General features: G+C 34.2%; 5 protein-coding genes across 7 annotated transcripts in view; 1 reads left to right on the top strand and 4 right to left on the bottom strand.

Moving 5' to 3' along the window:
* Positions 1 to 482: 482 nt before the first annotated feature.
* On the bottom strand, positions 483 to 1,094 carry LOC149479216 (uncharacterized). Its single transcript, XM_089708325.1, has one exon. The coding sequence runs from the start codon at positions 1,092 to 1,094 to the stop codon at positions 483 to 485; it is 612 nt and encodes a 203-aa protein (XP_089564451.1).
* A 2,886-nt stretch (positions 1,095 to 3,980) lies between these two features.
* Positions 3,981 to 5,339, bottom strand: LOC149479215 (uncharacterized). 2 transcript variants are annotated; one of them, XR_016317259.1, is made up of 4 exons: positions 5,151 to 5,339; positions 4,723 to 4,881; positions 4,050 to 4,487; positions 3,984 to 4,012 (listed from the first exon to the last, which is right to left on the bottom strand). XR_016317259.1 is itself a non-coding variant. In XM_089708215.1 (3 exons), exons 1-3 carry the CDS (start codon positions 5,227 to 5,229, stop codon positions 4,261 to 4,263), a joined length of 465 nt encoding a protein of 154 aa, XP_089564341.1. In that variant the 5' UTR covers positions 5,230 to 5,339; the 3' UTR covers positions 3,981 to 4,260. The 2 variants fall into 2 exon arrangements, 1 of the variants encoding a protein (XP_089564341.1); XM_089708215.1 differs by having other exon boundaries at positions 3,981 to 4,487.
* Positions 5,340 to 6,014: 675 nt separating this feature from the next.
* LOC149479214 (uncharacterized) lies at positions 6,015 to 7,040 on the top strand. The gene is made up of 2 exons (XM_089707975.1): positions 6,015 to 6,425; positions 6,748 to 7,040. The coding sequence occupies exons 1-2, from the start codon at positions 6,116 to 6,118 to the stop codon at positions 6,969 to 6,971; spliced, it is 534 nt and encodes a 177-aa protein (XP_089564101.1). The 5' UTR covers positions 6,015 to 6,115; the 3' UTR covers positions 6,972 to 7,040.
* Positions 7,041 to 8,645: 1,605 nt separating this feature from the next.
* LOC149479213 (uncharacterized) lies at positions 8,646 to 9,962 on the bottom strand. The gene is made up of 3 exons (XM_089708014.1): positions 9,685 to 9,962; positions 9,223 to 9,448; positions 8,646 to 8,931 (listed from the first exon to the last, which is right to left on the bottom strand). The coding sequence occupies exons 1-3, from the start codon at positions 9,805 to 9,807 to the stop codon at positions 8,834 to 8,836; spliced, it is 447 nt and encodes a 148-aa protein (XP_089564140.1). The 5' UTR covers positions 9,808 to 9,962; the 3' UTR covers positions 8,646 to 8,833.
* A 4,231-nt stretch (positions 9,963 to 14,193) lies between these two features.
* The window catches only part of Usp8 (Ubiquitin specific protease 8), a 28,217-nt gene continuing 14,943 nt past the window's right edge, over positions 14,194 to 27,467 (bottom strand). The window contains exons 1-7 of one of the 2 annotated variants that reach the window (XM_089707827.1): positions 20,434 to 20,572; positions 18,907 to 19,037; positions 18,547 to 18,646; positions 18,150 to 18,275; positions 16,091 to 16,285; positions 15,188 to 15,528; positions 14,194 to 14,815 (exon numbers count right to left, since the gene is read on the bottom strand). In XM_089707827.1, the coding sequence (XP_089563953.1) occupies positions 14,713 to 14,815; positions 15,188 to 15,528; positions 16,091 to 16,285; positions 18,150 to 18,275; positions 18,547 to 18,646; positions 18,907 to 19,037; positions 20,434 to 20,529 (1,092 nt within the window). In that variant the 5' untranslated portion in view covers positions 20,530 to 20,572 and the 3' untranslated portion in view covers positions 14,194 to 14,712. Of the gene's footprint in view, positions 14,816 to 15,187; positions 15,529 to 16,090; positions 16,286 to 18,149; positions 18,276 to 18,546; positions 18,647 to 18,906; positions 19,038 to 20,433; positions 20,573 to 27,467 lie in introns of those variants that run through there. The other variant, XM_089707826.1, reaches the window with a different exon arrangement.

Raw genomic sequence — 27,467 nt, 5'->3', positions numbered from 1 at the left:
AGGAATAAGGCCACATAAGTTACATTTAATGCTTCTAATGTTTTGAACAAATAATTTTAAACATTCGGAATTAGGTATAAATGATTGACACGCTTCCACATCGCACGAAAATGAATCAGCTACTTTAAAATAATCTATTTCGTTTTCTAATTGTACTATGTCATTGAATTTTGTTTAAAATACCACTTAGTCCGGTAGATTATGCCTTTTTCGTGTAACTGAGAGTCTATGCTATAATATAACGGCTTTAAAGTTATGTTGCGATTATGAACGAAAAGTGGTGTAACATGTAGTGTAAATTGTAGGTTATACTGGTGTGTTATATATTTGTAAAGTGTATAGGGTGCAGAGTTAACAATATGAAAATACTTACAAAATATGATTTTGGAGAAAAAGATTACTATCACTAGTAGAAAATTAAGAGCACAATAAAAAGTATTAAAACGTACATAAATACAATTTGAAATTTTTATAATACCTAGTCATATGCGACGTTTCAGAGCATCTATATCGGATTCATTATCAATGCGTATACGGGGTTCACTGGCTTTTTGACGCAAATATACTCTGCCATAGGAGGTCCAACAGCTCTCATAATTTTCAGCCTTCATGAATTCTTTAGCTAAGAAGAATAGCTTTCTCGCTTTAGGTGTTAGAAAATCGGCAACAAAAATTGGTTTAACAGGTCCTTTCAGATTTAGCGTAGCGGTACTTAGTCGCTGATCAGGGTCTCTTTCTTTATTGTATTTCCTCACTGATTTGATAAAGCCATCCTTTTTGAGAGTCGAGTTGAAATCCACCACGATCGGCCCGTTTGGCCTATTTTTAAGTTTCATGCGGAAAACATCACGGATTTCAGATTCCTGAACATCCACTTTTACAGAGGAGCAGATCTTTTTGGTAATCTCAATCAAGGTATTTTTGTTCTCGGTGTCAGCTACGGGAATATTTTTCAATTCCACGCAGGAAGACCTGGAGTTAATCTCCCACTGTTCTAGCTTCGCTTCAAGATTATTTATACGAATTTTGTACTGTTTATTTTCCAGTTGAATTTTTTTAACATCCTCCAACACCTCGTCGTATTTGTCTGACATAAGCTGGATAGAAGCTTTTATCTCCTGCCCCCCTAGTCAAGTGGCTTTCTGTTAGCGTAGCGTTCAATAGATAGACCGGGAGATACTGACACAAAATTTCGAGTCATTTGTAACAAGGATGGCGGTTCTACAGGGGTCTTAGTACGCAATGACAAAAAGAAAAACGATGGTGTGAACGCTGGTGCCGGTGGCTTAGTCGCGTGGGCGTTTGTCGAACTCGTCGGAAAAATAGCGAAAGTCAAACGATTTGTAACACAAAAATGTTAGAATTTACCGATAGCCCATAAAAAAAAAGTAGGCGGTAGTGTCATGCCATACTTTTCCGGTGTGACTTACAGCCCGCCATACCGACGCGAATGTGTTGATTTAAATAAAACAATTATTCAACCATTTGTACCAGGCTAACTTTTGCAAAGGTAACTATCGTCGTGCAGCCATTTACGAAAATCGCCATGCCATACTTTTCGGACGATTCCAAATGGTCGCCATACCGCCGAAAATCTGCAAAAAAATTTTATTTCGCCAAACTTTTTGTACCAGTATTGCATTTGGATTTTTGGAGAGTATTTGATAAAATGTGACCATTATTATATTTGCCATACTTCTAGTAGGGGGAAAAAGTGCTGTCATACTTGAAAACTTAATTTATTATTAATTTATATAAGTGAAGATTTCCAACACATAGATCTTTGAAATTTTGTATTTATATTTGTTGATCCTCAAACTTACAGGAAAAATAAGTGCCATACTGTTACAAATCGTTTGACTTTCGCTATTTTCCGACGAGTTCGACTAACGCCCACGCGACTAAGCCGCCGGTACCAGCGTTCACACCATAGTTTTTCTTTTTGTCATTGCGTACTAAGACCCCTGTAGAACCGCCATCCTGTTACAAATGACTCGAAATTTTGTGTCAGTATCTCCCGGTCTAAGAATAGACTACGAATGTATGAGATTGACGTAGGCTGTAGATAAACGTATCTACAGGTTACGTCAATCTCATACATTCGTAGTCTATTCTATTGAACGCTACGCTAACAGAAAGCCACTTGACTAGGGGGGCTGGTTTTGTTTTGAAATGTTATCCATAAATGTTTTAATGGATTCATACTTTAATTCTTGCTGTGTCTTCAAATCATCCAACATGTTTCTCAAATCCACCATTGTACTCCGAGTATCGTCCGAAATCTCGTCACATTTGCGCTTAAATCGTTTGGTTATATTAAAATCTCCGCTTTCCTTCTTTCCTGTAGTATTGAGCGATGGGTCAGAACCGTGGTGCTGTGGCGCAGACTTCAATGAAATATTTGTAGGTGGCGTTCTTGAACATGACATTTTTAAGTATAGATCGCGATAGATGTTTAAATAAATAAAAAATATTTTTTTATATTATTTAAAAAATTTCACCGATTTATACCAAAAACTACCAAAGATTACTGATGGGAGATTTAAAACAGTGCGTAGGCAACACTGGTTACGACGTCATGCGTGCGCGCAACTATGAAGTATACGTTTGTTACAGTCGTTGCTATCCTTTTCTAAGCAATGAATCACTGACTCCTTTGCACTACTGCTCGCCTAGTACACTTCAAGTTATTATTGATATTTAAATTTTGAATTTAGCAAATAAAATTAAATGATTTTTACGGAATACACGTCTAAACTCTGTCACGGTCCGGCGGAAGAGCCGGACTATGTATATGTCTATGTTTTAACAGGTTTTAACCATTTAAGTTTAGGCCAGAGGCCTAGAAAAAAAAATACTACCTATTATTGCGTGTGTGAAAAATATTAATCGTTATAAATTGTGACAAAAGTACCTAGTTTATAGTACATAACGATAAACTTCATGGCTTGCGTGATTGGCGGGCCACAACTCACCAAATATAAAAAATTACTTTCATTTTTTACATGCTCAATTTGTATGAAAGAGTAAAAAGTAAAACCCCATCTATATGGTAAGATAAGATAGGAAATAGGAATACACAAGAAATAAAACCCATTTGTCTAATGATATGTACTTGATATGTATTTATTAGCTTAAAAAATATCACACAATTCACCAATTTCTAGGTTAATTATAAAAAAATATATAACAACATTTATGGATGGATTCTTTCCTGTATTGAGCTAGAATAAGCCATAGCTTGTAATTCAGTAATTTATAATGGGTATGATCATAGACTATTTATATTTTTAAGCTATTGCATAGCTTCTATCGCGGGCCTTGAACGCGGGGACCGAATCGAGAAATTTAGTAACGAAAAAACCTCACGCTTCCCACTCCGACGGGCTCGGAGGTGTGGCTTGAAGGCATAGCATGCAATAGCTTTACCGCGGCAGTCCCCGAGTGCCACACGTCTTTTTTTCACATTTTTTTATGAAAATGTTCCTATACGAAATTATAGGTACTTTTCATAATAACCCCAGTACATAATATTTAATGTTATGTTAACTACATAAAAAACAAATTAACGACTAACTATGTCATATCCCATTTATAAGAGATTTATAAGCGATTTCTTTTACATCTTTAACACTAAAAAACTATCTTTTCAAAGACAAATTTCATACAAAAATTATTACTAAATAACTAATAAGTAAATCACAACACGAAGCGAAAACAAGTTTGGAGTAAGAAAGAGATTTTTAAAGAATAATTTTTGGTAAAAAGTAATAAAATAGGAGATTCAAGTAAAGGCAATTTAAAATCATTAACATAATCAAGCAATGGTTTAAAAAAATTGTATCAGTTAAACTTAAATATATTTCATAAAAAGATAATTTTTGAAAAAAAATTATTTGATTTTATGTACTTATGTCAATTAAATGTTGAATTTCGTTTAGTTTTTCCGAAAGAGAAACCAAAAATGGCAGATTGGCTATAATGGCTATAAGCGCAAGTTTCGTTAACCAATCTATATTTTACTAGATAGCATAAGTGTTACAACCAACTCATATTCAATATTCTAAATAAGTGTGAAGTTCAAAGATCATAATTATAAATTTTTAATATCCAAATCCAATACATAAATTTTTAATATCCAATTCAATATTGAAGTGGCATATTATTGTAACAGCAACAGCTCATACTTTTATAAGAGCAACTTATCAATCCTAAAGCCTCAACATATTTAAGCAGTACAGTACAGCAACTACAGTATATTTAAGCAGCCGTTATACTAGATAGCACTTCCCTACCAAGTTTTTCAGCTACAAAATCAAGAATAGTGAACACTAGTTCGCGCCGACTCGCGCTACACGCCATAAGGATATCAAATGCCCTTATATAGTCGACAGGATCGAGACGTCGTAAAAAGTTAAACACTATGTAGATTAGTTCTTTTAGCTTCTCTTTGACAGTTGACCAGAGTTCACGGAGACTTATTACGGCTGAAAATTAAATTTATTATTGTGTTAGTTTAAAAAAATAACAGATAAATAAAATTAGTAAGTGCTACATTAACCTTAATATAAAAAAATGTTTGAAACAAAAAAAAATATTATGAAGATAACAATGTGAAGCAAACATTTAATTATTACAAAAAGCAAGGTCATATTTTTTAGTTCAATTACTTAAAAAAATATTTTTTACAAGATAATCTACATAATAGATGCAAATACTTACTCCTGACTCCAACACCAGCTGCCCCTCCGAGCCCTGCCCCTAGGGCTGCCCCAAGCCGGCCGCCTGCGTAACCCCCCACCAAACCCCCCGCTAGAGCAAATGCCCCTCCTAATATGGCAGTATCTCTGTCCCATACAACTCTAATGTTAAAGGCATCCGCTGCAAAATAACGATACCTATATACAAATTAATTAACCAGCAAAATTTAATATAATATTGAATGATTATTATGTCGTAAACATGCAACTTCATAGAAAAAATGTTGGGATCCTTAATTAAAGTAAACAAAACAATAATATGTATTTAAAATCAGAGGCATACAACTTAAAATGAACTGGCAATAGTTGTAAGAGGTGAATGCATTTCCCTACTATATTCAAAGCGTTATTTAATATTTTCTAAACACATTCAAGGGTTACTAAACATACCGAGTTCTAAAATTATTCTCTCAATCCAATTTTGATCAAAATTGATCTCGTTTCTGGCATATGGTTGGACTAAAGCCATTTTCAATATTTAAAACATAAGAAAGTAATTATAACAAACTTGAAACTACGTTACTATGAAAATAGCAAATAGCGCAGAAAAAATAAACATTTCATTCTGAAGATGGGGATTTGTTGCAAAGAGTATAGTAACTATGTATAAGGAAATTTGTTGTTAAAATTAACTGACATTGATATTGACATAATAATATTATGACAGTGCGATGACGTACGCCTTCTGCGTAGAATGAAAATGATCGTTTCGCGTTTCTATTTTCTGGTTATCGTAATATTTTTATAATATTATACTAGTGGTCCGCCCCGGCTTCGCCCGTGGTACATATTTCGCAATAAAAGGTACCTAGCCTATGTCCTTTCTCGGGTATCAAAATATCTCCATACCAAATTTCATGCAAATTGGTTCAGTAGTTTAGGCGTGATTGAGTAACAGACAGACAGACAGAGTTACTTTCGCATTTATAATATTAATAAGTATATAAGTATGGATTATTTATTTATGTTTATAAAAATAACTGTAGAAGTCATCACCATAGTCATCATCACTAATCTCTGCAGTAGTCACCACTAGAACAATGAGAACAACCTATAATTAAAGGTGATTTTAACACTGATGGATTTTTTTCCATAAATGGAATTATTGAATATTTTAAATGAATGGAATTTCATTTAAAATATTCATTATTATAATATTTAGATTATGTTCTTTACATGTATATTCCCAAATGAAGGGTATCCATATCACAAAAAAAGATCCAGTAATTGTTCAATGAATGAGGGTAGTATGAAGTCATATGAACGTTAATTAGATTCCGACGTGATTCCGACGCAACGTGAGCACGTGCGCTCCTATTTGTGGCTCCCATTGATTTTGTTATTAAGAAGAAAAAATGTCTTCCGATTCAGATTTTTCTGATTCTGAAAATGAAGATTACGAAGTCTGCTGTACACAAGGTTCATGTGGAATATCGAGCGGAAACGCTTTGCCTTTTGATCCTTCGTCTATCGAAAAAGTAATTCTTTCAATATCGGATCAATTCAATTTCCGAGTTATTTTAAACGATGGAAGAGCAAGAAGTGCAGTAATGATTACGACAGGTTTAACTTTAGCGGGGGCACTTATCGGGAGACATTATGGCGGCAAAGTTGGCGCGGCCGTCGGCGGAGCCGTTGGCGGTGCTTGCGGCCTAGGAGTAGTTGGTAAGACATTCTAAAATAACATATTCAACTGTAATTTTGGATGTTAGATAGAGATATATATATCGTCCCAGAAACCACGAGTGCAACCAAAAGATCGTTAAACTGACCCCGGTTTTGGAAATTATTACTATTGAACATTTGAAATTAACGTTAAAATTTATGTGACAATAATAAATATTTTTTGTGAAAGTAACTAGCTACATGCGGACTTGCGGATTTCCCGCTCCTCTTGTAATAAATATTAAATACATAGGGTAGGATTTTTTTTGGTTACAATATTAACATAATATTAACTACTATTCTAATCACTAACTTTTTTCAGCGGTCACAATGCGAGAGATCTGGCAAGATATAAAAGGGAAACTATCGGAGCTTTTCGAAATAGTGTACGATTACCTAGCTGGCATGGGTTTGGATGACTACAGAAAAGCCGCCAAGTTCCTCACACAGCAGTCTGGAGGCAGCGCTCAGCTCGCAATGGTCATTATGCAGGTCGCGTCTGACTTGCTTGGTAAGAAAATTGTATCCAGTTTGACTGCTATGTAATTGTTTTAAGATGAATTAATTTGTTTGAATTTAGATGAATATGTTTGATTATTATTAAAACGTAAAAATTATAGACCGGGAGATACTGACACAAAATTTCGAGTCATTTGTAACAGGATGGCGGTTCTACAGGGGTCTTAGTACGCAATGACAAAAAGAAAAACGATGGTGTGAACGCTGGTACCGGCGGCTTAGTCGCGTGGGCGTTAGTCGAACTCGTCGGAAAAATAGCGAAGTCAAACGATTTGTAACACAAAAATTTTAGAATTTACCGATAGCCCATAAAAAACAAGTAGGCGGTAGTGTCATGTCATACTTTTCCGGTGTGACTTACAGCCCGCCATACCGACGCGAATGTGTTGATTTAAAAAAAACAATTCAACCATTTGTACCAGGCTAACTTTTGCACAGGTAACCATCGTCGTGCAGCCATTTACGAAAATCGCCATGCCATACTTTTCGGACGATTCCAAATGGTCGCCATACCGCCGAAAATCTGCAAATTTTTTTTTCACCAAACCATTTGTAACACCCTAAATTTTTTTTTTCAACAACTCCTGAATGATTATAAATAGAAGTGTGATAATGCCATACCTGTGGGAGGTGGCGAATGTGTATAAGATTTTTTTTTTATTGTATGATTTTATTCGTATTTTGAACGATTTGTAACAGTATGGCATTAATCTTTCCTATAAGTTTGAGGTTCAACAAATATAAATACAAAATTTCAAAGATCTAGGTGGTAGAAATCTTCACTTCTATAAATTAATAATAAATTTATTTATGTAGTATGGCAGCACTTTTTCCCCCTACTAGAAGTATGGCAAATATAATAATGGTCACATTTTATCAAATACTCTCCAAAAATCCAAATGCAATACTGGTACAAAAAGTTTGGCGAAAAAAAAAATTTTTGCAGATTTTCGGCGGTATGGCGACCATTTGGAATCGTCCGAAAAGTATGGTATGGTGATTTTCGTAAATGGCTACACGACGATGGTTACCTGTGCAAAAGTTAGCCTGGTACAAATGGTTGAATTGTTTTTTTTTAAATCAACACATTTGCGTCGGTATGGCGGGCTGTAAGTCACACCGGAAAAGTATGGCATGACACTACCGCCTACTTCTTTTTTATGGGCTATCGGTAAATTCTAAATTTTTTGTGTTACAAATCGTTTGACTTTCGCTATTTTTACGACGAGTTCGACTAACGCCCACACGACTAAGCCGCCGGTACCAGTGTTCACACCATCGTTTTTCTTTTTGTCATTGCGTACTAAGACCCCTGTAGAACCGCCATCCTGTTACAAATGACTCGAAATTTTGTGTCAGTATCTCCCGGTCTATTAGTGATGAAATCGAAATAATAATAATAATTGTGATAGAATAAAATGTCAGTGATATGTGACTAAAGTTATAATATGATATAGATTTAATAAGAAAATTAACAATTTGAATATGACACTAAGCAGACATTTATAAATGACTAGAATAAGTAGGATTAAAAATTGTATTTTCCATTATTTTTATTCTTTCCTATACTTCTATTTCTTATCATTGGATAATCTTTTATTTCTATTTATGATTTTTCCATTCTCTGCACTAATTCTATTTTAATCTTTAATATGTAATAATGTGTAATTTAAGTGAGATGTAATAATTGAAAGAAATAAATGAATTCACATGTCAATATGTCTTTTATTTTACAAATATCATTATACACTTGGTTTGGTAATCATTAATCCTCCCTCTACAGTTGAAACATTTGTAACAAGAGTAATCAAGAGAAGATCTTTTCAATAACACTTCCAATTAGGTAATAAAAATGAATTAGTTATTATCCAAATTTCAAGTTCTTCAGTTCACATATTTTGTGCATTCATTAACATGTTCATATCAATAATAACATCATCGTCATCATCTTCATCCTCTTCCATGTTAAAGTCATCATTGATTTTATCTGGAAATAAAATGTTATTTTAAATAATGTTACATACATTATAAAATATTATCCTTCTCAATCAATATAAAAATAATAAAATGAGGAAGTATTTTTACTTCACCCCAAATAAAAAACATGAAAACAGTAAAATATATTATGTACATGACAGTAATATACCATATAGAATTATTATAAGAAACAGAAACCTCTATGAAAACACTTAATTGTCCATTATCGAAAGGATTTTTTACAAAATAAAGTTAAAAGAGTATAAAAAATACACAGGCATAGTGACTATTAGAAACTTACCAAACACAGAGTCAGTAATAGTTAGATTCAATGACTCTTCATTACAAGCTACATTATTTGCATATTCAGGTTCTTCCTCAAAAGCTAATTTCTCACTACTACTAATTCCTTTTGTGGTTTGCATTAAATTAACTGCTGATGTGGACGGTTCTGCCTCTACATTCGATGTTTTTGGTTGTAGACCTTGGGCCTGCATTTTTATACTTTCTAATTGGAGTCTTTCTATCTAAAAATTTTCAATTCATATTTTAATTTAACTTATTATTATAAATCTAATTTAAATAAAAATTAGTTACATATATTATGTACAAGGATAGACATCAATCATTCTTAAACTACATTGTATTCAGTAGATTTTGATAGTTCTTCGGGTAGTAAGATAAAGCAAGGTGTTTATGCTTAATTGTTTGATAAAGACATGCGAAACAAGGAAAAATCTAATTGTAGATTATAAAACTATACCTGTAGACTGTTTCGTTCCTTTTTAATAATATTTAACGTATTTATAAGCCATTTCTCTTCGGCTAATAACTGTGTTTCCTCAGCGATTTGCTTTTGTAATTTGTGTGCCGACATTCGACTCATAATTGAAATGGTTACTTTGTTCTGTTAATCCAACGCAAAACAAAACGATTCTTGATATTTGTTCAACAATTAAAGATATTTCTAATGTTATTTTTTGTATGTTTACAATTTTCATGACAATCCAACAAATGTCATCCGGGAATGGGAAAACGTCAAGAGCAATGTCAAAATTCAAAACGAACAAACTGCCATTTATAAAACAAATTGAATTGAAGATGCGTTCGTGGTTCATAGCTGTATAACCAACGACGTCATTGTAACAAGCTTGGAACAATATGATATTGAAGCTCCATACAAAACCGTTAACGTGAATGTGGTCCTCACGTTTATCACGCGCGTTTTCGGCTTTCCCCCGACGAGTATTGCTATAATCATCATCGCGAAAATAAAAATAACTACGTTAAAAAAATCGACTTCAAAAATGGAAAAGTAAAAAATAAAAAAGATTCAATATTATTAATTACTAGGTACATAATATTATTTATGTGTGCTAAATTAAATAGGTTTGAAGTCGGTGACAAGCACTAAGAATTTAGTATTAAGCCCGTTTAAGCTGGTAAGTTTTACATTGGCTTGGCACCGACTTCAAACCTATTTAATAAATAGCACACATAAATAATATGTAGCAATTACTTAATAATATCGAATCTTTTTTATTTTTTACTTTTCCGTTTTTGAAGTCGGTTTTTTCGCGTCGTCAAAATCGGTCCAGTCGTTCCAGAGATAAACCGGATCAAACAGACAGACAGACAAAAATTGTAAAATAAATATTTTGGCATAATTATGTATCGTGTAAACTTCCATAATCCATATGCATTTAATGCAGTAAAAAGCGGTAATTTTTATTCTAATATTACAAACAGACACTCCAATTTTATTATTGGTATAGAGAATAGACGATATTAATTGTTTGTATGTATTTACTACCCTATGAAATAAAAAGCTCCGCCACTGCAAACGGCTCTTACACATTTAATAAACAAAGAAAAAACATTTGTGTTTTGTTTATTAAAAGATTTTTACATTAAACTCCAGCAACGATTTCGAAATACTTATAGGATAAGTTCTAAATTCTATAGAAATCTATAGCAAGGGAGGTAAAATAAAAAAAACAGCGTATTAACAAAGAATTTAATAAATTTCATCTTAAGTATTAGTTACAATAGTTATTATGTAATGTACAAATGGGTCATACAAACGAAACATTTACAAAACAATCATTCGTTTACCGATAGATGGCACCAATGTTGCCATGCGCAAATGTGTTGCAAATAAAAATATACTAGCAACATCCGTTCTGAAATCAAAATTTTAAAATAAAACTAGCTAAGGCTTAATACAACAATCTTTGAACTAAACGTCGCTTACGGACAAACTATTTCGAGTCAACGCTAACTTAAAAAATTTAAACATAAAAATAAAATATTCATATAATAATTTACGTTTAGAAATAGGGTAACAACTACAGAAAAATGCGGCTATAAAGAAATCAAATAACTTGCTCCGCTTTCCTTTCAACCGTGAACTATAAATATTGATGAGGTTTAAACATTTATCATCAAGAAACATGGAATTAATTATACTTTTTTTACACGTACGTAAATGTGAATTATGAACTATATCCATCAGTCCCCGGAATCACAGACACAATAGATAATCTATTGTGTCGTGGCCCGATCGGGCCGTTCGGGGCTCAATGGGTTAATTATTTAAGTCTAATGCATTCGTCCGCGTATAAATAATGATAACAATCTCCAAATAAACTAAACATAAGTCTTCATATGTTACAAACTTGTAAATTCTAGAGCCCTCAAAACCTACTCTCAAACATTACCATGTATTCAGTCTTTCCAGAACCTCATTCATATCTAAATCATTTGAAAAATAATTATACGTTTTTTACATTCAATTTTTTTTTTTTTACAGCGTTATTTACAGCGCAAATTTTACAGCGTTATTTACACGTGACATTTTATGAAATCGTCTTTGACACTAGTTTTTTTTTGCAATAATGGCGGGAAATTCTTTTCACTATAAGGAACCAATATGGCGCACATATTAATTTTATTAAACACGGTTAGTAAGGAATATATTATTTTTAGACTTTGTACTAATTGATAAAGAATTTTACACAAAAAAAAATATTTGACAAATATCTTTTATTTTTATTAAAACTATAATTTATAGTGAAAAAGACGATTTCAACACTACAATTATTGACCAAAGCTATGTGATATATGTATTTAAAATTAATTATTATAATCACAACTTCCTTAATCGAAATTATCTTGAAAGCAATTTGGCTCTGTGAGGAAGACGCCTTGTGTATATTTTGTAAATAAATGGAATATGGGTTATTCCTATTTTGTACTAATATATTTTAAATCCACACAAAGTGAATCTTGAATCAGGATTTTAATATGGTACGTATTCGAATGCCATTCAAAATAAGTAATAGATTTATTTATTTATATACGATAAGCAACTAAGCAATTAATAAAATGTAAGAGCGAGCGCGCACGAGCAACTTTGTCTCCGCAACTATTTTGTCTCTCCCATCAGTTTGTATGGGGAGTTGCGTCGCTACGTGCGCGCACTTTCATACTAGCCCATGGGTGAAGAGACAAAATAGTTGCGGAGACAAAGTTGCTCGTGCGCGCTCGCTCTTAAAAGTCTGCATTTAAAAAACAATTGAAAAAAATCCTATTTAAAGAATGTTTTTTCTTTATGTATGTTTATTACTTAAGCGGGTTTTAATCCATAAGGGTTATGGGTGTATGTACAGATAATACAAGCAATTCCTTTCCTACATTTATAGTTTATTTAGAATTAACTATGGCAGAGATTTACTATTTTCAAAGTTATATTAATTATGATTGGATAATTGATATTACTTAGAACAATTTTCAGGACAAGTATTTTTTTAAATAAAGGTCTATACACATAAGACGGACTTTTTTCGGTGTAGGTATAAAGAAGTGTATACACGATGCGTGCCTTTTTAAATAAAGCCGTGTACACATTTGCTTAGACTTAGAGCTCTTCACTACATAGTATAAAACAAAGTCGCTTTCACTGTCCCTATGTCCCTTTGTACGCTTAAATCTTTGAAACTACGCAACGGATTTTGATGCGGTTTTTTTTAATAGATAGAGTGATTCAAGAGGAAGGTTTATATGTATAACAACATCCATTAAATAGTGGAGAAGTACTGTTATTTTTGAGGTTTCTAATGTGATGTCGTAAAAAATTACATTTTTTCCGCTTACATTGCAAACGCAGGCTGAACCCTTCGAGTTTTATCAAAATAATGTACTAAGTATTATACACATTAAAAAGGTCTACAGAAAAGTCCGCGATGGTATATGTCTATCTCTTATGGATAACCCACAATAACTTTTTTTTGTCCTTTCCTTTTTACGACAAATAATGGTTAATTTTCGAAGCGATTTTAACCAATACAGCATTAATCCTTAACCAATTAAATACGTTGAATATATTGTTCATTTAATTTAGATCTATATGGCCCTTTACACCATATGATTTAAGTGAATATTTTCGAAGATATTACAGATTTAAAAATTGCGGGACGTAGCGTTTGCGGCTGTACCGGCCGGCCGCCCGGCTATATATTTTATACCCGTGCGAAGCCGGAGCGGGCCGCTATGTTTTTATATACAACGTTCACAGTTTTTCTGTAGTGTATTTAGTATCAGCATTGCACCCGTGCGAAGCCGGGGCGGGTCGCTAGTAGGGTATATTTTAATGATATAACTGGTTTGGACACATGTTCATTACGAATAAGGGCGCGTTCACACAACACGTTCACTCTTAAGGATACTGTGATATTCATGTCATAAAGGGATGTATAGACGACACATAGTTTTCAAATATAATACACATTAATATACTTAAGGCGAAGCGTGATTTACCCCATAAAGGTTAGCACACACTATGCTCGTACCCAATAAAGGCGTTTACAAACATCGCTTGCATTCTAAGTAGACATGCGCAAAACAGTACGTCAAATAGTAATGCAACATCACGCATCTCTTCCACGGAAGTGATATTACTCCGAAACATCACACATTACCCGATCGATTTTTAATGAAATGATGACCGAGTAATGTTTAAGGTGATATGTGAAGTATTACAGATCATATTGAAAAATAGCAATAATAACTGCAATACTTATTACATATCGTAAAATTACAATTTAAGTAAATATTTAAAAAATGTAGTTGATTTTCCTTCATACTTGGCCACTAAAACAACGCTGACCGAACGTTGCCGAAGTGATGAGTGATGTTTGTAACTGATGCGTAATGCGTGATGTTGCATTACGTGTCAAAGTGATATTACTTTTGTACTATTACACGCATTACCTTGCGTTTTACTTTTCAAGGTGTTCACACGCGCGTGTGTAATTTAAATAAGGAAGTATACACACGTGGTGTTCGCGTTCATTCGACATAAGGACACGTACACATAGTTTGCAGTTTAAGCGTTATATGTTTCAAGAAGGTTTACACACGCGGGTGTTCTTTTGATATTGAAAGGCGCTCACACATGGTGTTTGAAGCCCAAGCGATTTACAATATAAGGATGAGTGCACACACGTCTGCACTTTTAACATGCTTTTAATGTGTTCACACACGACGTTCGCCTCAAGCGTTGTTTATTATAATGGCATGTACACACGCGCGTGTTTTTTTAGATAATGTTCACACACACGTTCCGCAGTCTGTTTTTCAAATTCTATATTTCAAAGCTGTGTACACACGCGCGTGCACTCCACATTAAGGCGCGTACACACTTCCCCACTATAGTTGTATAAGGGCGCGTTCACAGCAGTTCACAATAGTTTCCCGCCTGCGCGATATAAGGGCGTGTACACACGTGCGTTCACGTGCGGTCGCACGACGTGTAGAACAGTATGTATGCGGCGCTAGACTTCACTTCGCTTGGCGATATTTCGGTGACAAGATGATCGTCGTATTTGTACCATCTGGAATGAGGACATTATTTATAATATTATCAGAAAGTTTAATTGTGAAACTTAAAATTTGGCAACCATAACAGTTAAATGACGCTGTGTTAGCAGTTAGGAAATTATTCTTTTTGACTCAATATTAGACATGTATTATTGTGGCTGCTACTACTTCTAGATGAAATATTAATGAAACAACCTGTATTAGGTAAAAACACCCAGAAATAAAAATTATAGTATTCACAACATAAAGAAGAAATTGCTATATCAATAAGATTACTCTTTTGTTTTGATTGCCATATCAATAAGACTACGAAACGTTTATTATTATAAATACTATAGATTCACTGTTATTTTTTTACCATAAATGATTAAAAAAAAATGACTCACTTGCCATACACGCTGCTCTTACAATACGCCGTATAATGTCCCCCCTCCATGGACCCATAATGATTAGATACAGCGTACAAATTGTATCCATTCGTCGGACAATTGAGCGCCAATTGGCCCATATCCAGCCCTTCTAGAGGAAAATCTATATATGTCTGTCTTTTTCTATACGCATTGCACATATAATCCTTGGCATCTAGGTAGAACCGCTTGAAATGTATCACGAGTACAGGCGGGAGGCGAGATATGTCTAGTTTTTTAACAGCGTCGCGTTTTTCCTTGCAAGTGGGGCAGTTCCAACCGGGGATGGTCTCCCCGTTCAGGTACAGTTTGAGGCAGTCCTGTTGGGGGAAATGGGGAATGATAATATAATTCGTATTGATGTTATAAATATGAATGTGTATGTTACGCTTTCGCGTGAATTACAGTATCCATTTTCATGAAACTCGGTATGAAGTTACTCAGGTAGAAATTAGAAGATTCAGACAATAGTTCAAAAATCAATTTCTAATGTTGTAAAACCGAAAACAAACTGAACACATCATTTTGTGGCATGAAGCAATTTTTCTAGCATGTCAACTAACATGACATTAAGTTGTAATGGTCGTAAGTTGGTGTGTTTGTAAATAAGTTATACGTGGTGAGGCAGGTTATAGAGCGGTGACGCGTGTCATGTTGTGGCATTGTATAGCGTCGCAGCGCATAATATGGCGCGATGCAGTGCAATGTGGCACGGTGTAGTGCAATTGGCACGGTGTAGTGCAATATGGTACGATTTAGTGTAATGTGACACGGTGTAGTGCAACGTGGCACGATGTAGTGTAATGTGGCACGGTGTAGTGTTATGTGGCACGTTATTGTGCAGCGTGTCACGTGTCGTGCCACGTGTCACGCGTCACGTACCGCGAGCTCGCAGCGCGCCGCGTGCGGGGGCAGCTCGAGCGACAGGTTGGAGAAGGAGTCGTACGTGGCGGAGCTGGCGGCGCACACGGTGCAGCGCACGGTGGAGCGGATCTGTCCGTAGAACAGCCGCAGCACGAGGCTCTCGCGCGACCGCGTGTACTCGTGCCACGCGCGCTCCGACGCGCCCAGGCTCTCCTGACACACACACAAACAAACAAAATTTCAACACACAAGTACAAAAAATAGTTATTTGGTCGCATGCAACAAAATAACACGCACGAAACGTCAAATAAACATGATATCACCTATAATCTCATCTAACATTCATATAAATCATCCACATACCTTAAAACTCGAAAAAAAATCATTGTGAAACTGATAAAAAAAATCACGAAATAACACCTTCAAATATTTTCTCTTCCATATCTTCCAAACAAATGAAAAAAAGTTAAAATACACAACCACAAAAAATATACAAAAAACAACCATAAAAACACATCTTCAATTGCTTCTACCATACGAACAAATCATCCACATATGTAACAAAAAATATCTTACAAGTAAAAATGAATCACATAATATCCTGCAATCACTTCCAACTTCAAACGAACCACCCATTCACCTGTAATTCCCGAAACAACACATTTCTAATGTAGTACAATAATCCAGTCTGTAGGTATTTATGCTCTACAAAAGGTGGCGTAGAAAATGTTTTGAAACGAAATTGTTTAGGTATGAAAGGTTAATCAAAATCAAAGTTTTCGACCTTGACGGACGCAGGCGCTAGCCGCCATCTTGAATTAAAGGTGCTAAAATTAGGTATATTTTAAATAACTTCTCAATTGTTTACTAAATCACAAAAGTGTCTATGAGGGGTTCAAAGAAGACAAAATTACCTACATTTTTTTCATACATGATTATTCTGTAAGTCTTAAAGGTAAAAAGTTACAAGCGACGGAAATAATAATATTTACAGAAATCATATAATTTTAATTTTGTTTAAAAATTGTACAGCTATCATTTTTTAATTCTCTTTGATGGCCCGGGCTGGTTAATGGTGGCTTCTTCATTATCGTCGCTGAAATTTTCTGTTTCATTGTCTGTATTTTTAGTTTCCAACCATGAAATTTCGTCATCATGACCAGAAGAAATCGAAGACGCTGGAGCACGCTTTCTAGTAACTTTTTACGGAGGGGACATGGATAAGGAATCCTTAGAAGATATCCGATATGAACGATTCATAAAGTTATCAATAAAAAGTAAATTTAATCGACGAAATTTCATGGTTGGAAACTAAAAATACAGACAATGAAACAGAAAATTTCAGCGACGATAATGAAGAAGCCACCATTAACCAGCCCGGGCCATCAAAAAGAATAAAAAAAGATTGCTGCACAATTTTTAAACAAAATTAAAATTATATGATTTCTGTAAATATTATTATTTCCGTCGCATGTAACTTTTTACCTTTAAGACTTACAGAATAATCATGTATGAAAAAGATGTAGGTAATTTTGTCTTCTTTGAACCCCTCATAGACACTTTTGTGATTTAGTAAACAATTGAGAAGTTATTTAAAATATACCTAATTTTAGCACCTTTAATTCAAGATGGCGGCTAGCGCCTGGGTCCGTCAAGGTCGAAAACTTGGATTTTTATTAACCTTTCATACCTAAACAATATTGTTTCAAAACATTTTCTACGCCACCTTTTGTAGAGCAGAGGCTTTTACATTTCCCCACAGACTGGACTACAAACCAAATCTTAAAAAAAATATCTTACAAGTAAAAAACAATCACATAGAATCCTACAATCCCTTCCAATTTCAAACGAACCACCCACACGCCTATAAAACACCAAAAACCTAAATAAAAAAAGACGTGTGGCACTCGGGGACTGCCGCGGTAAAGCTATTGCATAGCATGCCTTCAAGCCACACCTCCGAGCCCGTCGGAGTGGGGAGCGTGAGGTTTTTTCGTTACGGAATTTCTCGATTCGGTCCCCGCGCTCAAGGCCCGCGATAGAAGCTATGCAATAGCTTAACAACATATTCTAATACCTTGAGCGGCGGCTTGATGGTGAACTGCAGGTCGAGGTGCAGCCAGTCCATAAGTATGGTGAGGAACTCGTGCGAGTCCTGCTGCTCGCTGCCGCGGAACGTGCGCTGGTGCTTGCCCACCTCGTTCTGAGAGGAAATATATGTAGAAAATGTGAAAAAATCCAAAACAAAATTGAATTTTTTTTGGAGATTTTGGAAGAATTCAAAATAAATTTAAAAGAACAGTCTAGGGTAATCTTTATATCCTACTAATTAAATTTTTGTGTACAAACAAACACGAATTCAAACTGTGCATAAACATTACATTTGACAACTTTTCTCTAAAGGCACTAAAGCTCAATTTTTTTTTTGTAATTTTCGTCTTATAAACTAAAAGATAAATAAAACCACCACTCACCCGCAGATCCTTAGTCGCTATAAATCTATATTGCCCGGACCAGAGCGCACGCACCACAGCTGCTAATTCCTCCGCGATCGCACCGCGCGTACTGTGCGATCTAACGTGACACAAATTGGAAAAAATGATTTTTTGAGATTTTTTCTACTAATTAACTATTCATTATGTACTAGGATTATGTAGAAAAGTTACTAATTTTAGAAAGGTTTAAACTACTTGTATGTAGTAACGTTTTTGGTAATTGAAACTGGTGCAAAACGGGTTCCCCTGAAAACTCATCGAAAGAACTGCACATCTACATAATATTAGGTGCTAATTTACAAAGCATATCTAGGTACTATACTGTACAATCACACTCACCGATTAACGTGCTCCAAGTACTGCCCATTGCAGAAATACGTTACTAAAATTGCCGTGTTGTTTAAACACTGTATTATAGAATTCATATAGCACGTGTTGCCGAGGTTCTTTAGGCCTGTTAGACCACGACCCTGCAATATAACCAATGTTACTCCCCTTCTAACATATTAAAATGATTAAAAAAGATAAGCGATTATGTGTGTCATTGTACTTCTGTGTTCTGTCATTTTTTGTGTGTGGTATTGTCTGTTGAATATGAAATGATTGTTGAATAGTCTCTATGTAAGATTGAAATAAAAAGAGTAAGTACTTGTTCATAAAAACCTATATGCGAATTAATAGAATATGATAACCAGAAAAAATACGAAATGCAAGAATATTTTTTATAACATTAATGTGTAGTATGTACGTATTTATTCAGCCGTTCAAGTTCAAATTGTGTAATTTGTAATGAAATAAACGTTTTCAAAGTATCGTGATACAATTAAGCTTATATACACACAGGAAGCCGATTAATCAATTTCCATTACAATACTAAATTTATATGAAGTACAGTTACGAACAAAATACATATTATTCTGAAATGCTATGTAACTTATTCTGTTCAAAATTGTGGCCACCCTACGTATTTCACCACTACGACCACGAATAACCTTTATATGTATCAATCTAACAAACATAAGTAAGGTACAGTCGAATAGAAAAGTGAAATACAAGTTGAAAAACATTTCTTTACATATCTAGTATACACGTACAGTCGCCGTGAAAAGCCGTCTCTAATAAAACCTTATATGATTACACGTACTTTAGCTCGACCTTAACCTTTGCAGTGTAAACTGATTTACATCCACCGCCTACCTGCTGCCGTGTCGTACTGTATGTATCGCATTATACATCACTAGGTTTTACTCGCGGTTTTTCTTGTTAAATAAGTTTTGTGAAATACTTTTAACTTGTTACCGTTTCACTGCTTTCAGAACGCATAAAATTTTGAATGATAATAAAAAATAACCTATAGCCAAAAAACATCACATCAAATTAGCGAAATACTCACAAGTAGTTAAAAGTAGTGAAAAATTGAATAGAGAAGAAAAAACAAAACAAAAGTGAAACTAACTGAGAGACAAAATGTAAACAAGACCGTCACACTAATTACAAGGGGACATGGGCAGAGCCTTGCATTATTTATTCTCAGAGCCCCCAACTACTGAAGTTATTTAGTTATGTCAAAACATGTATGACTATGAGGGTTTGATATCGTGAAATTATGCAAATTGCTCTAGTGTAATTTTCAAACCAATATCAAAGATTTATTCGTACGAAAAGTCTTGTTTAAAAGGTAATAAATGTATATTGGGCACTAAATAGTGTCTGAAATGAGACCTAATTCATTTATTTAACGTATAGTTTTCACAGTACATCAGCATATTTTCTTTTACAGTTTCTATTTGTGATTGCTTATCTACTTAACAAAACTAAAACTTCGATTTTTTCGCTTTTTTTGTGAAAAAAATAATATTTACTTACACGTTTGAAGAGCCATATGATGCTATGCGAATGCTTTAGCCTGACCTTCACTTTGTACACCATGCTAAGTGGGTCCAGCCGCATGCATGGCTGCATGGTTCGCAAAATCAATTGTTAATTATTATAATAATCATTTCGATTTAATAACATGACTGTATTTTTGCTTAAGTAATGTTTGGATTTGAAATAAAGTGCTATGGGGTAAAAGGGGAAATTCTAAAAATGTGTTATGTTTTGTATAATATGTACTTGAAGTCACATAGTTTTAAAATACCCAGAGAAAAAATACTTTATAGTCGTATAAATGGATAAAACTGCCAAATCAAATAATGAAATTTCAACTATGGATAGCTTTATTCTCCACGTGTAGAATGGGAAGTATTTTCTTAGGCGTTTGAAACCGCAACTTGTTTCATAAAAAATTCATAACACTGAATAATATCACATTTAGAAATTACCCTCAAGTTTGTATTACCCCAAGGCACCAACTATGTGTCTAAATTACTGTCTAAATTAATGTAATTGTTAATTATTTCATTAAAAAATTCTACTTGAAACATAAAAGGTACTTACATTTTTAAATCCCGAGTTTTAAAACACCGTCCTGTACTTGGATAGAGGAAAGACCAATACGAGAAGTACAATTAAATACAACATAAATACCATAGCCAGTACATTCGGCAACATTTATAAATTATCGATAATAAATTAAAACTATTTTAAATTTGAATAAAACTTGTTAAAGCTACAGTGGCAATAATTTAACTTTTCTCCGGACACGTTTGTTTGTGTGCGTGATCGTAAGACGTTGTTCCGTGAGCATAGTTGTGATAGGACTGAGGGGATGTCTTGTTGTGCCCACCTCCCTCGCCGGGGGTGGCTGAGGTGAGCACGTCATACGATTGTTAAGCCGTATTAGTACTTTGATCGTACAAATATTGAATGACATTAGTTCTGGATTGGCCTAGCAATTTTTTGCGTGAAATTGTTGCGTACAGACTGATACTTGATATATTATAATGCATATTTCGTTATTATTATCAGATTACAGATGAAACTTCTTAACAGCCTAATTCTGAAGGATAGTCAATTCGTTACCATTTTATGAGTAAAGTAGGTACCTTAATCTAACGCCCCTGTCGTCCATAATTACTCAAAGAAACGAACATTTTCTATTGAAATCTTTTACACAGTCCTCAAAATCATCCCACTACAACCACATGTCCTTATCCCCCAAAACCCGAAATGCCCGTCACCCTAGTGATTGGTGCGTTCCTTCATAACATGTGAATGTGTGATGCGGACTGAGACGCACCCCCCCCTCTCACTCGCGCCTAGCGGACAATATTTACATTTCGTTACGATTACCCAAACCCACTGATGCGAAAAACTTCTGTTTGACATTCGTTTATGTGCGTATTTTTCATTATCCTATGAAATGTAATCATTACCAGAATTTTTTTGTTCAAAAGAATCTTCAGGACGTTTTTTATGCTGTATATACTGCACAAATATCATAGATATTATAATATCGAAAGGATCATAGATAATACAGGGTGTCACACTATTGGTATACTAAGCGCGAAGGGACTTATAGGTTTGCATACACTGATCATGAAAAAAATACTTAAACAACAAAATTACGTCAAAAATTGTTTGCTAAATTTTTCCTGAAAATCCATGTTTTCTTCTCTGGCTTCGCGCAGCCGGCATATAACGCTTCTATAATGTGAGCATTTTGTCTATGAAAACATAATCTTAAACGATAGCCCACGTGCTGGTGGCAAAGCTGGGCGGGTCGCTTGTTATGGGTGTACACATAGAGTTTTAAGATTTCATCTATTTGAAAAAAAAATGCGTCTGGAATTTTTTAAGTATTTTTTACGTACTCAGCGTATGCAAAACTATAACCTCCTTTGAGCTTAGTATACCAACAGTGGGACACCCTGTATAATATCGAAAGTTTAAAAAAAAATGTTGTGTGGTTTTATGAAACCACGGTAAAAGTGAAACTTAGGCACAAAATTATCGTATTTGTACGATAATTATTATCGTACGGTTCGACCGTCACGCGACATGCGCTACACAGACCAAAAAGTTTGAAACGATTTAATAAAAGTTTCACTTTAAAACTTATTATCATTTTAATTTAGTTAATGTTTGTTGTAGCAAAAAACGTACAGTAAGTAAAGTGATCGACGCCTTTATATTATAAGAAGTCAAGGAGTATTACAATATCGGGGGCAATTTACACAAATTGTCGTCTATCTATCGTTAGATCGATTAACAATATCAGAAGCAATTGAGCATTCGTGACATACCCCACTTCGGCGACCAATTAACACTATTGCCTATAGGCAATTCCAAATGTCCTATAGTACATTATACATTATAGCTATGGCTTTAGCTTTCTGTCAAAACCATAGTGCAAGTTAGCACGCACGCTTTCCGTAAAACATCTAATAATAGCAAATAGCTGGATAGCTAGAGGTCAAGGTGTTGCTTATCTAAATCTAGCTATGCCAACTTCTAGGCTATCCATCATTGATTGTGGCCATCGAATATTTTGTTCCTGACCTTTATAAGGCTTATAATTTTGCTTTTATTTTATGAACGCGTTTTAAAAAAATGCATATAACAAAAGTTGAATAACGAGAGACATTGAAATTGCATAATTGTATACTTCTTAGAATGTGGCATTGAAAAGTGATTTATTTACATTGTTTCTTGAATATGTAGAAAATGGAAATATTTTTTTCTTGCATTATTTATAATTATTTTATTGGTTAAAAATATCGTTTTTATAAATCGATTAGATTAGGATACAAAGAAGGATATAGATCATTTGTGTTAAAATTTCATCAATTATTATAATAACTTGCCAATTTTTATCTAGCAAAAGATAAATATAATAATCCTAAGTCATTATGTATGGATGGCCATAAGAAGCCAATGAAAATTAATTAATATTGTATGCCAGTTCATCACTTAAGCCTTAAGAGGCACTTTTGATTTAATTGTCTTATGCAATACATGTAACATTTTATTCGTTGTTGCATGTTTTGGTTATTATTTAGTCAAAATGTAGTTTAGTTACATGATTAATAGCATGTCTGTTTTCATAATCATAGCTGCTGTTATCAGTAGTAATAGTTTAGAATAACAAAACAAAATACATCTTTAGCTTGACCACTTATGAATCTACCTACATCGTATTCATCATTTCATGTAACAACTTCTTAAAACCTATAGACCAGCCCCTAACCGTTTCCTTGACTTTAAAAGTGCACGGGACACTTCAAGAACCTTTCATTGAAGAAAATCGGATTTCCCCTGTACCAAGTATTACGTGATCAAGTGGATATTTCGATGACGAGGGGTGACGGGCAGTTATAAGGGTCAGTTCACACAGACCGGGAGCACATCGGCGCGGCGCGTATTTTTATTATACCTCCAACTCCAAGCGGATCGAATACGCTTGGAGTTGGAGCCAAATAGCTGAGCGTAAGAGAAAGAGGACGCGATCGGAGCCGGTCACCTCCTCTTAATATTTCACACCCAGCAAGTTTAAACATTCTTAATGACAAAAGCAATGCACACGAATAAAATAGACCTTACTACAAAAAGTAAAAACTCTGTTTTCAACGTGATAAGAATCTGCTCTCCTCTCCGAGCCGATCTGTGTGAACGGACCCTTAAGAGGATCATGTACGTTCCTTTGAAGTTGCACACTTCGCATGTATTGTATTTTGTTACAACGCGATAGTAAGAAAAGATTGTTGACTTGTAGAACGTGTATGGAAATTTGGAGATGAATGATGATGTATCAATATAACATTGATATATGAACTTGTTTTAGTAAGTACTTTTTGCGTACAAGAACATAGTCCTACAATAATTGGAAAGTTAGAAACAAAATTTGTAATGCATATTGTAGATTTAGTTATCATATTCCGTTGAAACATAATAATATTAATGTTGCAATATAATTCCGAATTGGTGGTAATTGGTAAAACTTTGTTATGGCAATTCAAAAGTGCTTCTACAAAAAGTCTAATTAAATAAATAAATGTTTGAGTTTGATTAGGAGTAATAAGAAATAAGAAGTCAAGAAAGCAACGACCTCCTGAGCTCACAAAAATAAGGGGAACTTCTACGTGATTCAAGAAAAGTGTCCTATCCCAATTTACCCAAAGGACAGGAAGTGAGTGAACGTCCGAAAATCGTATGAAAACCGACAAGTCACAATGTTGAGCTAAGCGTATTAGCACAATCAAAGTCACGTGTGTTGCGGTGAGATTGCTGTACGCCCACAGAACGTATTTAAATTATCTGCGCTGTGGTACAGTGGATAGAATTTTATGAATAATTTAGATTTCAAAATACAAATCGGACTCAATTCACTGGTTCCATTTACTTTAAGGGTGGCTCGAGCAGTCAACGACCGACCGTTCGAGCAGTCCGTGTACGTCGCTCAGCCCTTAACCGCTCGAGCAGTCCGGATACGGGCTAAATCTTTTAATTTTAATTGAAAAAAAAAATGTTTAAAATAAAGAGAAGAAAAATTATAATAAAACATACATAGGAACAAATAAACAAAGAGGAAATAGTTTTTTACTTGTTTTGTAACAACGCGATACAATACTCGAGATTTAAAAACTTATTTTTGTTAGTAGCCATTGCAATACTTAAAAGTTTTTAAGTAATTGAAAAATATTTTTTCTATTGTGTAAGTAATTTCTAATTTCAAGACGCTTCTAGTCCAATGATAATCGACGGTAATTTATAATTGACACATGAGCATGTCCAGCGCGGATTAGGATTAGTGTCGCCGCAAAGTGTTATTCAACATATTAATAATATGTATTTATTCCTCTATAGTCTATGACTCTCTGACATTGCGTTCTACCAGAATCGCATTAACTTTCAAATAAGTATTATAATCCATGTAATTATTTGTAATGAAAGAAAAAAATGTTGGTGAGGCAGGATTCGAACCATGCTGGCTGATATAATTAGTAATAATAAGACCGAGAAATTGTTATTATAAGACAGACTTGTTTTATGCCGTGATTACGTACCTACATAATATTTCCATATGAAATTTAACAGACACAATTAATTTTTATACTTCATTAGTAATCACTAATCAGACTACAAGTTAATTCAATAATTTACTTTCAGGGTTTCACCAAAGGGACATATTGCGACGATCACCGGAAATTTATCGCACGTTTTCATATTATAGCGCTTCGTAAATACATTGTAATTCCGATTTATATCACGTGTGCTATGGAATCGTGTATTAAATCCTCAGAACTAATTTGTTCCTACATTGTATGTTTTCTATGAGGTAAACTGAGTTTATATGATTGTTCTAAGAACATTCTAAGAACAACAAACAAAGTAGTAAATCAGTAGCTTTAAAAATAATCGATTCAGCTGAATTCAGTATGATGAATTCAGTATTCAGTATTCTGAATTCAGTATTCAATGTGCTGTCAAGTTAATGAAAATCAACAAACATAGGTACATCATAACACAGAAAATTTGGTATAAATAATATCAAACAGATCACATGTGACCATCAAACGTGATGCTCACTGAGTGCGTACTTGTAATCCAATAAACGCGTTAATATGGTCACTACTTTGTGCTTTATTCCTATCTGACATACCTAAATATCGTGACAAGCTGATAATAGTTTGATTGAATAAAAAAAAAGACGTGTGTCACTCGGGGACTCGGTCGGTAGTCGGTTTATGCAATAGCATGCTATATCTTCAAGCCACACCTCCGTGCCCGTCGGAGTGGGGAGTTTTCCGTAACGAAAACCTCACGTTTTTCGTTACGGAATTTCTGGATTCGGTCTCCGCGCTCAAAAGCCAATTTCCACTATATTGTAATTCAGTTAAGGTAAGTTAAAAGTAAAGACATTGTAGTTATTTTATATGTATTGCATTTTACTATTTCTTATTTACTAGCTGTGCCCTGCGGTTTCACCCGCACTCCTGTTGTTCTTAGGGTGATGATATATAGCCTATTAATAGCCTTTCTCGATAAATGGGCTATCTAACACCGAAATAATTTTCAAATCGGAGTAGTTCCTGATATTAGCGCGTACAAACAAACAAAATCTTCAGCTTTATAATATTGGTATAGATTGCCACCAAATAAATACCAAACACGTGTATTTACCATACGAAGGTGTCAAAACCGAATTATATTGTAACGATCACACGACACGTGCGTCGGAGCGTGTTAATGAGATTTGAGATTTCGTCGAAATTTCACCAATTGCTTTGACAACGTGTGTTTAATCCCACGTAAAATAATGTGAAAAAGATATTTGTCTGTCTGTGAGTAAATCGCGATACGTTGGGCACAAGGACAGGTTGATAAGTTATTATTATAGTTTTTTTTTTATTTATCGTGGTGTGGAAATTTGATAATAAGGCCTTATCATTTTTCATTCACTATGGCAGCAATATGCAAGAAATCCATTTTCCTTTATATTATTTAATTATTTTTGTTATGAATTATTGTATCAACTTTATAAAGACATTTTATTGTAAACATTGAAACAATAAAGAAGTGAACTTTAAGGGAATATCCACTTTAACTATTACCAATTCTCAAATATAAAGTTTGATAACTATAAGTTTATAGTGGTAAAGAAAATATCAGGAATCATTGTTTTGAAATTAAACCGATGCGTAAGTGGTAAGTTTAGTTGTAATTAAACCATCTGTTATTTGTTTTGAATTTGAATGAATACTTTAACATAATTCATGTTTAAGGTAACCTTAAGAATTATCCTCATCAACCAGAACATACATCCATATTTAATATAAAAATATGATAAGCAGCTTAACCATACATCTTGTTATATAAATATGTAGAATAGCATTTTCTATACAGGGTGTCCCACTGTTGGTATACTAAGCTCAAAGGAGGTTATAGTTTTGCATACGCTGAGTACGTAAAAAATACTTACAAAATTCCAGACACATTTTTTTTTCAAATAGATGAAT

The sequence above is a fragment of the Colias philodice genome, chromosome 20 (genome assembly GCF_061535455.1).
Source record: "Colias philodice isolate Cphi_HAF_F1 chromosome 20, ilColPhil1 Martin Lab GWU primary, whole genome shotgun sequence".
In the NCBI taxonomy this organism is placed as follows: Eukaryota; Metazoa; Arthropoda; class Insecta; order Lepidoptera; family Pieridae; genus Colias; species Colias philodice.
Note: the sequence above shows the minus strand (reverse complement) of the source record. Positions and strands in the feature narration are given on the sequence as shown.

Bases quoted from the DNA above. Each gene is read 5' to 3' on its own strand.
- LOC149479216 (XM_089708325.1), bottom strand. From the start codon at position 1,094: ATGTCAGACAAATACGACGAGGTGTTGGAGGATGTTAAAAAAATTCAA.
- LOC149479215 (XM_089708215.1), bottom strand. From the start codon at position 5,229: ATGGCTTTAGTCCAACCATATGCCAGAAACGAGATCAATTTTGATCAA. The intron at 4,882-5,150 runs GTATGTTTAGTA...GTTATTTTGCAG, and splicing joins GAGAATAATTTTAGAACTCG to CGGATGCCTTTAACATTAGA. The intron at 4,488-4,722 runs GTAAGTATTTGC...TTTAATTTTCAG, and splicing joins AGCTGGTGTTGGAGTCAGGA to CCGTAATAAGTCTCCGTGAA.
- LOC149479214 (XM_089707975.1), top strand. From the start codon at position 6,116: ATGTCTTCCGATTCAGATTTTTCTGATTCTGAAAATGAAGATTACGAA. The intron at 6,426-6,747 runs GTAAGACATTCT...AACTTTTTTCAG, and splicing joins TTGCGGCCTAGGAGTAGTTG to CGGTCACAATGCGAGAGATC.
- LOC149479213 (XM_089708014.1), bottom strand. From the start codon at position 9,807: ATGAGTCGAATGTCGGCACACAAATTACAAAAGCAAATCGCTGAGGAA. The intron at 9,449-9,684 runs GTATAGTTTTAT...GAAAATTTTTAG, and splicing joins AGGAACGAAACAGTCTACAG to ATAGAAAGACTCCAATTAGA. The intron at 8,932-9,222 runs GTAAGTTTCTAA...TTTTATTTCCAG, and splicing joins TATTACTGACTCTGTGTTTG to ATAAAATCAATGATGACTTT.